We start from the raw sequence: 14,180 nt of genomic DNA, 5'->3' as shown, positions 1-14,180 counted from the left end.
ATCCTGTAACCACACACCGCAGGGCCGCAGCAGAAGGAAACGCAGATTTCCTTTACACAACCCCGTTAACCGTGACCCAATTACGGGACGCGTGTGGAAAAATTACACCGTTCCTTCCCACAACAGACCCCCACCAGTTTTTCGCGAAAGTCAGACAACAGGCAACCATGTACGGCCTGGACAAAAAGGAGCAAGTGAAGCTCACAGTTTTAAGCCTCGACCCTTCAGTCGTAGCAGCCCTTCCTGACCCACAGAATGTAGGAGGAGGCACACTCCAAGAGATGCACACAGCGATCCTTGATGCGATCGGCTTTAACAGAGGAGACCCCGGAGAAGGCCTAAATAAGTGTTGTCAAAAGAAGACAGAGCACCCCACAGCGTTTGCTGGACGTTTGTGGATTCACTTTACCGCAGTTTTCGGAGAGTTAGCCCGCGCCCATTTGTCCCCAGATAATATGGCCAAATGGACCCGAATTCTAGTCTCCCACGCCACAGAAGCAGGATGAAAAGCTTGCGCAGGTTATGACCCCTCAGATGAGGCCCACAATGAAAAATAGGTTTTGAAAAGGTTGTCCCGCACTTGGGAGCAATCAATTGCAGGCAAAACCGCATTTATAACACCCGATGAAGAGCAGGCAGAGATGAACCCAGTTAAAGCACACCAGAATCCCGCATGGGTAAATGAGGGCAGGAACAGCCACCCCCAGCCCAAAGCTCAAGAATGTTATATCTGTGGACAGTCAGGACACTTTGCACGAGAGTGCAACGCGCCCCAGAAGCAGCAGAGAAGCCAACGGACAGGCATCCTGAACAAGAATAGGGCAAAGCCGATCCATAGCGTTAGCGCCCGTTCAGAGAATGCAGACATGAACGGCACCGACTGACAGTGTTCGGGCTCCCCAACTTGGGTCTGCGACAACCTTTGAGACAAGTCCGGTAGACAGGCAAAGTTCGGGGACACCCCGTAGAATTTCTTTGGGACACAGGAGGGTCCCGCACCACACTCAATTCCTCCACGATGTTCCAGCGAGACACGTGGCCCACAACAGACACCATCACGCTCAGCGGTTTTACAGGCCATTTACAACAGGGACACATCACAGCCCCTGTAGCAATACAAATAGGGAACATCACGACTAAGCACCCCGTAGTTTTGGTTGATCTGCCCTAGACAGCAGAACATATCCTTGGGATCGATTTCATGAGCTCCCAAAACCTTTCTTTCGACCCAGTTAACAAGTGTGTTTGGAAAATGGCAAAGGCAGCACGAGCCCCCACCACGCTCACAGTAGGAGAATATGTAAACAGGATTAGCTCAGTAGGAGACTTCTGGTTCGACCCTCGAGCCAATAGTGCAGACAAACAGATTAGGGCAGTCCTGCAGGAACATAAAGCAGCATTTGCACAGCACAAGCACGACTGTGGCAGTTTGACTGGCTTTGTGAACATTATAGGTCCCGACCCGAAACCCCGGAAGCAGTACGGATTTCCCCAGGAAGAAGAGGGAGAAATCTCCAAAGTAATAGAGAGTTTGTTGGATCAAGGCGTACTCAGATCAGTAGCCTCCACAAACAACGCACCAATTTAGCCCGTCGAGAAACCCGATGGATCATGGCGACTGACCATTGATTACCGGGAACTGAACAAAGTAACCCCAGTAGCAGCCCCCACCGTAGCCACGAGTCCCGAGACCATGCTCAAACAGGGACTCCAGTCAAAATCTTTTTCGGTTTTGGACATTAGCAACGGCTTTTGGTCCATTCCATTGGCTAAAGCGTGCCAATACAAATTCGCCTTTACATTCCAGGGACAACAATATACGTGGACATGCCTTCCACAACTCCCCCTCCATTTTCTACCGACAGCTTTAAATGGATTAGCAAAATTTTCCCACCCCGATTGTCTGGTCCAGTTTGTAGACAACTTGTTACTACAGACAGACACAAAGAGAGAGCACATGTCGCTTCTCGCCGGACTCCTAGCACTCCTAAAAGAAATTGGTTGTAAAGTCAACCCCAAGAAGGCCCAGATTTTGAAAGAGAAAGTGATTTACTTGGGAACAGTGATCACTCATGGGAAACGCGAGATCGAGCAAAAGAGAATTGACTCGATCATCAAATTGCCGCTTCCCCACGATGTCTCAGCCCTCCAGTCATTTTTAGGACTGGTTGGCTACTGCTGAAACCATATTGACGGTTTCGCCACTAAAGCAGCGCCCCTTTCCGAACTTCTCAAGAAGCAGGCACCTTGGGAATGGCTTCCACAGCATACAGATGCCATTGATGCTTTAAAAAGAACACTCACTACAGGTCCCAGAAAACTTTTCCCGTACGCAATCGAAGTAGCAAGCACCGACCGAACCCTTTCGGCCGTGCTCCTCCAGTAGCATACGCCTCAAGCCTGTTAGACCCCGTAGAGCAAGGATTTTCTGCCTGTGAAAGGCACCTGCTCGCAGTTTTTGGGCAGTACAATACTTCGCCTACATTACAGGACTCAACCCCATCACCATCCTCACAGAACACACACCGACACAGCTATTGTGAGACGGCTGACTTAAAGATGGCACAGTCAGCCAAATCCATGCAGCCCGTTGGACCCTTCTTTTACAGGGACGGGACATTACAGTCAAAAGAACCAAGACCCACACCTTCCTTGCCGATAATTTACTGTATGCAGGCCCCCCTCATGAATGTGAGATCATCACCACAAAACAGAACACAGGTCCATTTATTCCTAAAACACCTCCCAGGAAAGTAGGTAATATACCCCAGAGACCCCAGCCCACAGACACGTGCGCACCCCTGAAGATGTTTGTGGATGGCTCCACAGTGTTCAATGGAAAGAGAATTACCGGTTGCGGTATTTACGTAGAGGACGCGCAGGGACGCGCCCGAGATGAGATTTCACTAAAGTTGCCAGGACACTTAGGCTCGCAGTTTGACGGAATTCCGACCCCTATGGAAACTAGAGGATTTGTTTCTGCGGACGGTAAACCCTTACCCTCAGCCCCATTACTCCGACATATCTGAGAAGCAGCGAAGGATAGAAAATACGGAATAATTAAGGTTCGCGGTCATCACCATTCTCCCCCCCCCCCCCCCGGTAACGTTAAAGCAAACGCCCTAGCGAAGGCAGGCTCCAGGCATGGTTATTTTTGGAACTCCCCCGAAAGCACCTCAGTACACGCAGTTCAGGTCTCACAGACCAACATTCAGGATCTAGCGAAGGCACAGAAAGAGGATGAGAAACTCAGGGAAGTTTTAAAGGATACCTTCCCAGCCCCGTATAATAAATACAAGAATGCAATAACCACACATGACGGTGTGATTTTAAAGGATGGCATTTATATAATTCCCAGCCAGGACAGGAACCAGATCAGTTGTCAGTTCCATGACAATCATGGACACCAAGGAATTGAACACACCCTAGCCCACCTCAGACCACTCTGCTGGTGGCCTGATTTAAAAGCCGATGTTACCCAATACATAGAGAATTGCTTAATCTGTGCCCAGAACAATCCAGACAGATATGCGAAAAAGGCTCAACTTAGTCATACCCGTCCCGTTAATGGACCCTGGACAAATTTACAGATAGACTATATAGGACTCCTACCCCCATGCAGACATGGTTATAAGTATGTGTTGGTGGTCATAGACACCTTCACAAAATGGGTGGAAGCATTTCCTTCGAGAACTAATACAGCCAAGACAACGGCTAAAATATTAACACAGCACATCTTTACAAGATGGGGACTCACTCGCAGTATAGAATCCGATCAAGGCTCCCATTTCACCGGACGTGTAATGAAAAACGTCCTCACGATTTTCAGCATTCAACAAAATTTTCATATCGCATACCCCACCCCCCCAGTAAGTGGTATTGTCGAGAGGATGAACAGGACATTAAAAGCCACTCTCAGAAAAATGGTTCAGCAGAATAACAGCACCTGGGATTCAGTTCCCCCATTTGCTTTAATGTTTATAAGGAACACGGTATCCACGTCCACAGGATACACCCCACACACCCTCATGACCAGAAGCCCAATGAAAGGGGCAGAGTATTTATTAGGACTGGATTTGGCCAGCCCGCAGAAACCGCCCTCACGCATGAAAATGCTGTACAACAGCTAATAGAGAACATAAAGGCAGCCCAGCTCGCAGCAGCTGTGAGACTTGGGACCAGGAAGAAACAGAGCAAGGCTTGTTTCGACAAAACAGTACACACCACTGAGTTTGCAGTAGGGCAGCAAGTGATGCTTTCCCTTTACAACCCCAGTTCACTCGCTTCCCCTAAATTCTCCGGACCGTACTCCATTTCGGACAAAGTCAGCCCCTCCGTATACAAAATAACCTATCCCAATGGTAAGTCTGCGTGGTTTCACATAAACCAGCTCAAGGCTTATGGCTCGCAGAACAACCATTCACACCTCATCTCGATCGCAGCAGCAGACGATCACGCCCCGCCCACAGATGACATATTCCTACCCTCCCCCAATCACTCCAGCCCGCCCTCAGACACGACTTCAACTCCGCCCCCAGAGACACAACTCCGCCTCTCCCTTCCCTCAACCAGCAGCGACAGCGATCACAGTGACGACAGCCACAACACACCACGTTATAATTATACCCCTGCACCAGGCCCCACTCCCAGCGAATCCGAGCATGATTCCACTGACCCCTTCAAGATTACATATATCAAAGCCCCTGACCCAGACCCACCGCCCGACGATTACGGATTGAAGCATAGTAGCTCCAACCTCGACACATGATTCTGGCACCGAGACAATTCGTTCAGGCTCATCCGGAACGATGAGATGGATCCCAATTCACCACAAGCAGTTTTTGCACGGTTACTAGACAAGAGTTTGGCTGCCGGGAGAAGATGACAAAGAGTCTGACTCCCACCAAACAAAGCCCTTTGCGACCCTGTTCGCTATTGAGCAGTGAGGTGTCCAGATGATGGAAAAAAAAGGAACCGATGGAGAGATACGGTGTCCTTTCTGATGGAACCTGCACCATGTTTGTTGTATGTTTGTTCGTTAGTGTTAATGTTAAGTGTTGTTTGTAAACTTGAAACTTTTCACGGCCCCACGTCACCACTCCTTTAATGCCCCCTGGCGGTTAATGGAACAAGTTTGTCCCCAGACAACCAGAGGAACTAGTTTGTCAACAGAAACCAGTTTAGAGGTACAAGTTTGTCAGCAGACAACAAGGCAACCCCCACGACGACCACATTCTTACCCGGTCTTGCCGGTTGCTCAGGCAGTGGAGAAACGGCATTGGTCCCCGCCCTGCCTGAGGACCCCCCTCTGGTCAGCTACGCTCGGGTCGAGCACAACAGCATTGATCACCATCCTACCCGGGGATTCCACCCATTTCTTACCCGCCACGGCCCATACGCACCCCATTTTGGCACTTTCAGTTCAAAGTTCTTTTGTTTGGTTTTGACAACCCTTAGGTTGCTTCCGTATGCTATTTACATCCTCAAACACTGGGATGATAGATCACACAGGCTGCGAGACGGCTCGCACTATGTCAGTATTTTTCTCGGATGTCTTGTCCCAAATATTTGGTTTAAAAAAAAATGAGGAAGTCACAGTGGGTGACCAATTATAAAGGGAAATTGGCAACAAAAGGACAGACAGACAGACGGGCAGCACGATAGCACAGTGGTTAGCACAATTGCTTCACAGCTCCAGGGTCCCAGGTTCGATTCCCGGCTTGGGTCACTGTCTGTGCGGAGTCTGCACATCCTCCCCGTGTGTGTGTGGGTTTCCTCCGGGTGCTCCGGTTTCCTCCCACAGTCCAAAGATGTGCAGGTTAGGTGGATTGGCCATGATAAATTGCCCTTAGTGTCCAAAATTGCCTTAGTGTTGGGTGGGGTTGCTGGGTTATGGGGATAGGGTGGAGGTGTGGACCTTGGGTAGCGTGCTCTTTCCAAGAGCCGGTGCAGACTCGATGGGCCGAATGGCCTCCTTCTGCACTGTAAATTCTATGATTCTATGAGACAGGCATACGAGATCTTAAGCAAGATAATAACAGATATTATGCTTGTGTTCACAGAACTCCAGAACCTCAGGGACCCCAGAGGAAGACAAAGAAGAAGACCGACAAAAGGAAAGATGAAGACGACCTCCATCTTGCTCACCTGGATCTTAGCGGGATCCCTGCAGTTGTGCGCGGACGCTACCCCCCTGAACCCCACCACCCAGCCCGTGAATGATTCCCACCCCTGCCATACACAGAGCCCCGAGATAGCTAACAATAGCCCGACCTGGTGTGAGAGGTTTATCACCTGGTACTCACTATCGTATGTATTAGAAGCCCTCTTAGTACTGGCAATACTGTGGTGTCGTGCAGTCACTTAGAGTCAGGAAATGGTGAAGGAGAGCCTACTGCTCTAGCGCTCCGGTAGACACGTTTAGGTCCCCTATTTTCGGATTTCACCAGACTCCCGAACCCCTTGACATGAATTAAAATGCGTCCGTTTCTCTAGGAGACAGGTGTAGTCTGTAGGAGACAGGTGTAGTCTATAGGGGACAGGTGTAGTCTATAGGAGACAGGTGTAGTCTATAGGAGACACGTGTAGTCTATAGGAGACACGTGTAGTCTATAGGAGACAGGTGTAGACTATAGGAGACAGGTGTAGTCTATAGGGGACAGGTGTAGTCTATAGGGGACAGGTGTAGTCTATAGGGGACAGGTGTAGTCTATAGGGGACAGGTGTAGTCTATAGGGGACAGGTGTAGTCTTATAGGGGACAGGTGTAGTCTTATAGGGGACAGGTGTAGTCTTATAGGGGACAGGTGTAGTCTTATAGGGGACAGGTGTAGTCTTATAGGGGACAGGTGTAGCCTCTAGGGGACAGGTGTAGCCTCTAGGAGACAGGTGTAGCCTCTAGGGGACCGGTGTAGCCTCTAGGGGACGGGTGTAGCCTCTAGGGGACGGGTGTAGCCTCTAGGGGACAGGTGTAGCCTCTAGGGGACAGGTGTAGCCTCTAGGGGACAGGTGTAGCCTCTAGGGGACAGGTGTAGCCTCTAGGAGACAGGTGTAGCCTCTAGGAGACAGGTGTAGCCTCTAGGAGACAGGTGTAGCCTCTAGGAGACAGGTGTAGCCTCTAGGAGACAGGTGTAGCCTCTAGGAGACAGGTGTAGCCTCTAGGGGACAGGTGCAGTCTGTAGGGGACAGGTGCAGTCTGTAGGGGACAGGTGCAGTCTGTAGGGGACAGGTGCAGTCTGTAGGGGGCAGGTGCAGTCTGTAGGGGACAGGTGCAGTCTGTAGGGGACAGGTGCAGTCTGTAGGGGACAGGTGCAGTCTGTAGGGGACAGGTGCAGTCTGTAGGGGACAGGTGCAGTCTGTAGGGGACAGGTGCAGTCTGTAGGGGACAGGTGCAGTCTGTAGGGGACAGGTGCAGTCTGTAGGGGACAGGTGCAGTCTGTAGGGGACAGGTGCAGTCTGTAGGGGACAGGTGCAGTCTATAGGGGACAGGTGCAGTCTATAGGGGACAGGTGCAGTCTATAGGGGACAGGTGCAGTCTATAGGGGACAGGTGCAGTCTATAGGGGACAGGTGCAGTCTATAGGGGACAGGTGCAGTCTAGAGGGGACAGGTGCAGTCTAGAGGGGACAGGTGCAGTCTAGAGGGGACAGGTGCAGTCTAGAGGGGACAGGTGCAGTCTAGAGGGGACAGGTGCAGTCTAGAGGGGACAGGTGCAGTCTAGAGGGGACAGGTGCAGTCTAGAGGGGACAGGTGCAGTCTAGAGGGGACAGGTGCAGTCTATAGGAGACAGGTGCAGTCTATAGGAGACAGGTGTAGCCTCTAGGAGACAGGTGTAGCCTCTAGGAGACAGGTGTAGCCTCTAGGAGACAGGTGTAGCCTCTAGGAGACAGGTGTAGCCTCTAGGAGACAGGTGTAGTCTATAGGCGGCAGGTGTAGTCTATAGGAGACAGATGTAGTCTCTAGGAGACAGATGTAGTCTATAGGAGACAGGTGTAGTCTATAGGAGACAGGTGTAGTCTATAGGAGACAGGTGTAGTCTATAGGAGACAGGTGTAGTCTATAGGAGACAGGTGTAGTCTATAGGAGACAGGTGTAGCCTATAGGAGACAGGTGTAGCCTATAGGAGACAGGTGTAGTCTATAGGAGACAGATGTAGTCTATAGGAGACAGATGTAGTCTATAGGAGACAGGTGTAGTCTATAGACCATAAGACCATAAGGCATAGGAGCGAAAGTAAGGCCATTCAGCCCATCAAGTCCACTCCACCATTCAATCATGGCTGAGTTCAACTCCATTTACCCGCTCTCTCTCCATAGCCCTTAATTCCTCGAGAAATCAAGAATTTATCAACTTCTGTCTTAAAGACACTCAACGTCCCGGCCTCCACCGCCCTCTGTGGCAATGAATTCCACAGACCCACCACTCTCTGGCTGAAGAAATTTCTCCTCATCTCTGTTCTAAAGTGACTCTCTTTTATTCTAAGGCTGTGCCCCCGGGACCTAGTCTCCCCTGCTAATGGAAACAACTTCCCTACACCCACCCCATCTAAGCCATTCATTATCTTGTAAGTTTCTATTAGATCTCCCCTCAACCTCCTCAACTCCAATGAATATAATCCCAGGATCCTCAGACGTTCATCGTATGTTAGGCCTACCATTCCTGGGATCATCCCTGTGAATCTCCACTGGACCAGCTCCAGTGCCAGTATGTCCTTCCTGAGGTGTGGGGCCCAGAATTGCTCACAGTATTCTAAATGGGGCCTAACTAAACTATAGGGGACAGATGTAGTCTATAGGGGACAGGTGTAGTCTATAGGAGACAGGTGTAGTCTATAGGAGACAGGTGTAGTCTATAGGAGACAGGTGTAGTCTATAGGAGACAGGTGTAGTCTATAGGAGACAGATGTAGTCCTTCGGAGTGAACTGCACACTGAGGTGGTAAAAGTTTGGAATTATCTTCCCCAAACAGCAATTGATGCTAAACCAATTGTTAATTTTAAAACTGAGATTGATAGAATTATGTTAGCCAGAGGTATGAAAGGGTAAAGGTGAATATACGGAATTAGATCACCAGAACTTCACTTCAAAAAACGCAAATCACTGCCGATGCTGGAATCTGAAACTAAAACAGAAAATACTGGAAATCTCAGCATCTGTGGAGAGAGACGGGAGCTGAGGTTTCGAGTCTCGATGACTCTGTCAAATGATTTGTCACATGATTTCACTTGGTGTTGGCACAGGCTCAAAAGACGAAATGGCCTCCTCCTGTTCCTACCTTCACCTCTTTGGGCGGGATTCCCCCGTACCCGGGGGTCGGGGGGTCCCGGCGGGACGGAGTGGCGAACATTCCGCACCTTCAGGGGCTAGGCCCGCCCCGGAGTGGTTTGCACCCCGCCGGCCGGCGGGATAGCGGCTTAGCGCCACGGCAACAGGCGCCGAAGGGCCTCCGCCGGCCAGCGCGAGTCGGCACATGCGCGGGAGCGACAGCGCGTGCTGGCGTCATCCTCGCGCACATCCGCACCGGGAATGGCGGATGACCAAGGCCTCCAGTGCGGAAGGAATAGAGTGCCCCACGGCCCGCACAGGCCCGCCCGCAGATCGGTGGGCCCCGACCGCGGGCCTGGCCACCATGGGGGCACCTCCCGAGGACCGATCCCTCCCAGACCCCCCCAAGTACCCCGGAGCCCGCCCGCGCCGCCAGGTCCCGCCGGTAAGGGACCGACTCTAATTTACGCTGGCGGGACCGGCATAGAACGGGCGGGGCTTCGGCCCACCGCGGGCCGAAGAATCCGGACAGCCCCGGGGCCCATTGAGTCACGCCGGACCCATCTATTCTCCGAGGCGGGCAGCGTGACTCACATCGGGCCGGATTTTTTGGGGGGGCGGGAGAATTTGGAGGACGGCGGGGGCGGGATTCATGCCGACCCCCGGCGATTCTCCCACCCAGCGGGGGGGTCGGAGAATCCCGCCCTTGATCTTTCTTTACCCTTATCTTTATCTTTGTGCCCCTCCCTTGATGGTTTAAATCCTCGCCACCTCTCTGAATTGGTACACCAGCACAGACATTGAGCTACGCTTGTTCAAGCGAAGTCTATCCACTCTCCACTCTTCTCCAATCTCCCAAAAACCTGAAGCCTTCCTTCCTGCCTTGGCAAACAAATATTCCTGAGGATCTATCCTCTTGCACAGAAGAGTCACACTGACTGGAAATGGGAAGTCTGTTTGTTTCCAGCGTTTACTGTTTCATTTCAGATTTCAAGCCTCTGCGGTTTTTGCTTTTAATCTGTCCTGAACATTCTGCTATATAATCAATCTCTCCTGCTGCTCAGTGAATTTATTTCTTCCTCATTCATTGTTTCTAACGTGTCGAGTGATGACACCGACTGTTCCGCTTTCCCCCAGAGATATCCTTTCTTTTTTGTAGCTGGGGCTGGCACAGTGGTTAGCACGGCTGCCTCACAGCGCCAGAGTCCCGGGTTCAATTCCGGCCTCGGGTCACTGTCTGTGCGGAGTCTGCACTTCCTCCCCGTGTCTGCGTGGGTTTCCTCCGGGTGCTCCGGTTTCCTCCCACAGTCCAAAGATGTGCAGGTGAGGTGGATTGGCCGCGCTAAATTGCCCCTTAGTGTTCAAAAGATGAGCGGGTTAGGTGGTGTTATGGGGTTAGGGTGGGGGAGTGGGCCTAGGCAGGGTCCTCTTTCAGATGGTCAGCAAGGACTCAATGGGCCGAATGGCCTCCTTCTGTAATGTAGGGATTCCATAATTCTGGGTCCAATCTACCCAAATGGGGACAGAGACCCATTGCACGCAGGATTAGCCAGGTGTTTCCCAGTGGTCAAAGCACGGAGAAACCCTCCCCCCCCACCCCCCACCACCTATATAACGCCCATCCTGGTAGATGGGCGGCCTCAGCGGGGAACTCCCTGACAAGGCCGCACTCAGCCCTGTTTCCCGCACTGTGGAGTTCCGCTCACCTGAATGCCTCAGTTCAGCAGGATATCAGGATAACAATTTTAAATGACGTCCCGATCACACGAGCTTCGGACGCAACCAGAATGGGCGGGATTCACATCGCGACATCTTGCGAGACCGCATTAGATCTCGCGAGGCGTGGCGAGCCGGGTAGATCACGGAAGTGGCATCTACCCGTCGCGTTGCGCTCCACCGTTCCCGCCCACTAACTGGATGTAACACCGGCCATTGTGGCTCCTGGTGACATCGTACCTCATTTCCTGACGCTGTTGTCTTACCCAGTCTGCTCAGAGTCAGTGTAATCCTCACACACTCCTAACCTGACCCTATTTGACCTGTCAGTCAACATCAGAAGCCAGCCGCTGTCTCAGTATTAGTTAGGCTGCTAGTCACTGACCCCAATCTGAAGCCTCCCATTGCGCGAGTGACTGGGGCCAGTAAAGACTGACCTTCCAGGTGATTGTGAAGGATAATTTCGGGAGGATTTTGCGGAGTACTTGCTGGCTGCAGGAAGGGTGGATACCAGACCGGAGATTCTCTCTGCTTCAGGATATGGTGCAGTAACTCGTATAGGACATCTCCTGAGGAGGCAGGCAGAAAGCAAACATCAACAACTTGCATTTCATAATAAGAATCTTTATTGTCACAAGTAGGCTTACATGAACACTGCAACGTGAAAAGCCCCTAGTCGCCACATTCCGGCGCCTGTTCGGGAAAACCAATGGAGAATTCAGAATGTCCAATTCCCCGAACAAGCAGGTGCTCCCGTGCTGCCCAATACGTGACCTTTAAAGACATAACATTTACTGAGGAACTTCACAGCAGATATTAAGAATTATGACTCTGGGTACGTGGGGGGAAAGAGCGCGAGAGATGGTGGGAGGGAATTCGCAGAGGGTGTAAAAATAATAAGAGGGTAATTATAACCGTTGATTTCAACTTTCCCAACATTAACTGTTTTTTTAAAATCTATTTATAAATTTAGTGTACTCAATTATTTTTTTCCAATTAAGGGGCAATGTACTGGTGTGGACAGGTCTGTCACTGTATAACACTGGGGCACAGTACTGGTGGGGACGGGTCTGTCACTGTATAACACTGCAGTACAATACTGGTGGGGACAGGTCTGTCACTGTATAACACTGGGGTACAGTACTGGTGGGGACAGGTCTGTCACTGTATAACACTAGGGTACAGTACTGGTGGGGACGGGTCTGTCACTGTATAACACTGGGGAACAGTACTGGTGGGGATGGGTCTGTCACTGTATAACACTGGGGCACAGTACTGGTGGGGACGGGTCTGTCACTGTATAACACTGGGGAACAGTACTGGTGGGGATGGGTCTGTCACTGTATAACACTAGGGTACAGTACTGGTGGGGACAGGTCTGTCACTGTATAACACTGGGGCACAGTACTGGTGGGGACGGGTCTGTCACTGTATAATACTGGGGTACAGTACTGGTGGGGACAGGTCTGTCACTGTATAACACTGCGGTACAGTACTGGTGGGGACGGGTCTGTCACTGTATAACACTGGGGAACAGTACTGGTGGGGACGGGTCTGTCACTGTATAACACTGGGGAACAGTACTGGTGGGGACAGGTCTGTCACTGTATAACACTGGGGTGCAGTACTGGTGGGGTCAGGTCTGTCACTGTATAACACTGGGGAACAGTACAGGTGGGGACGGGTCTGTCACTGTATAACACTGGGGTACAGTACTGGTGGGGACGGGTCTGTCACTGTATAACACTGGGGAACAGTACTGGTGGGGATGGGTCTGTCACTGTATAACACTAGGGTACAGTACTGGTGGGGACAGGTCTGTCACTGTATAACACTGGTGTACAGTACTGGTGGGGACTGGTCTGTCACTGTATAACACTGGGGAACAGTAATGGTGGGGACAGGTCTGTCACTGTATAACACTGGGGTACAGTACTGGTGGGGACGGGACTGTCACTGTATAACACTGGGGCACAGTACTGGTGGGGACAGGTCTGTCACTGTATAACACTGGTGTACAGTACTGGTGGGGACTGGTCTGTCACTGTATAACACTGCGGTACAGTACTGGTGGGGACTGGTCTGCCACTGTATAACACTGGGATACAGTAATGGTGGGGACAGGTCTGTCACTGTAGAACACTAGGGTACAGTACTGGTGGGGACGGGTCTGTCACTGTATAACACTGGGGTACAGTACTGGTGGGGACAGGTCTGCCACTGTAGAACACTGGGATACAGTAATGGTGGGGACAGGTCTGTCACTGTATAACACTAGGGTACAGTACTGGTGGGGACGGGTCTGTCACTGTATAACACTGACGTACAGTACTGGTGGGGACAGGTCTGTCACTGTATAACACTGGGGAACAGTACTGGTGGGGACAGGTCTGTCTCTGGATAACACCTGGGTACAGTACTGGTGGGGACGGGTCTGTCACTGTATAACACTGGGGTACAGTACTGGTGGGGACGGGTCTGTCACTGTATAACACTGGGGTACAGTACTGGAGGGGACAGGTCTGTCACTGTATGACACTGGGGTACAGTACTGGAGGGGACAGGTCTGTCACTGTATGACACTGGGGCACAGTACTGGTGGGGACGGGTCTGTCACTGTATAACACTGCGGTGCAGTACTGGTGGGGACGGGTCTGTCACTGTATAACACTGGGGTACAGTACTGGTGGGGACGGGTCTGTCACTGTATAACACTGGGGCACAGTACTGGTGGGGACGAGTCTGTCACTGTATAACACTGGGGTGCAGTACTGGTGGGGACGGGTCTGTCACTGTATAACACTGGGGTACAGTACTGGTGGGGACGGGTCTGTCACTGTATAACACTGGGGCACAGTACTGGTGGGGACTGGTCTGTCACTGTATAACACTGCGGTACAGTACTGGTGGGGACGGGTCTGCCACTGTATAACACTGGGGTACAGTACTGCTAAGGACCGGTCTGTCTCTATACAACACTGGGGTACAGTACTGGTGTGGATGTGTCTGTCACTGTATAATACTGAGGTACAGTACTGGTGGGGACAGGTCTGTCACTGTATAACACTGGGGCACAGTACTGGTGGGGAAGGGTCTGTCACTGTATTACACTGGGGTACAGTACTGGTGGGGACAGGTCTGTCACTGTATAACACTGGGGTACAGTACTGGAGGGGACAAGTCTGTCACTGTATGACACTGGG

General features: G+C 51.4%; 1 protein-coding gene across 1 annotated transcript in view; it reads right to left on the bottom strand.

Moving 5' to 3' along the window:
* The window catches only part of LOC140396094 (transcription factor ETV6-like), a 140,138-nt gene that overhangs the window by 102,326 nt on the left and 23,632 nt on the right, over positions 1-14,180 (bottom strand). Inside the window, exon 4 of the mRNA XM_072484205.1 lies at positions 11,415-11,546. Within this exon, the coding sequence (XP_072340306.1) occupies positions 11,415-11,546 (132 nt within the window). The remainder of the gene's footprint in view (positions 1-11,414; positions 11,547-14,180) is intronic.

The sequence above is a fragment of the Scyliorhinus torazame genome, chromosome 19, assembly GCF_047496885.1.
Source record: "Scyliorhinus torazame isolate Kashiwa2021f chromosome 19, sScyTor2.1, whole genome shotgun sequence".
Taxonomy (NCBI): Eukaryota; Metazoa; Chordata; class Chondrichthyes; order Carcharhiniformes; family Scyliorhinidae; genus Scyliorhinus; species Scyliorhinus torazame.
This window is presented reverse-complemented; position numbering and strand designations above follow the sequence as displayed.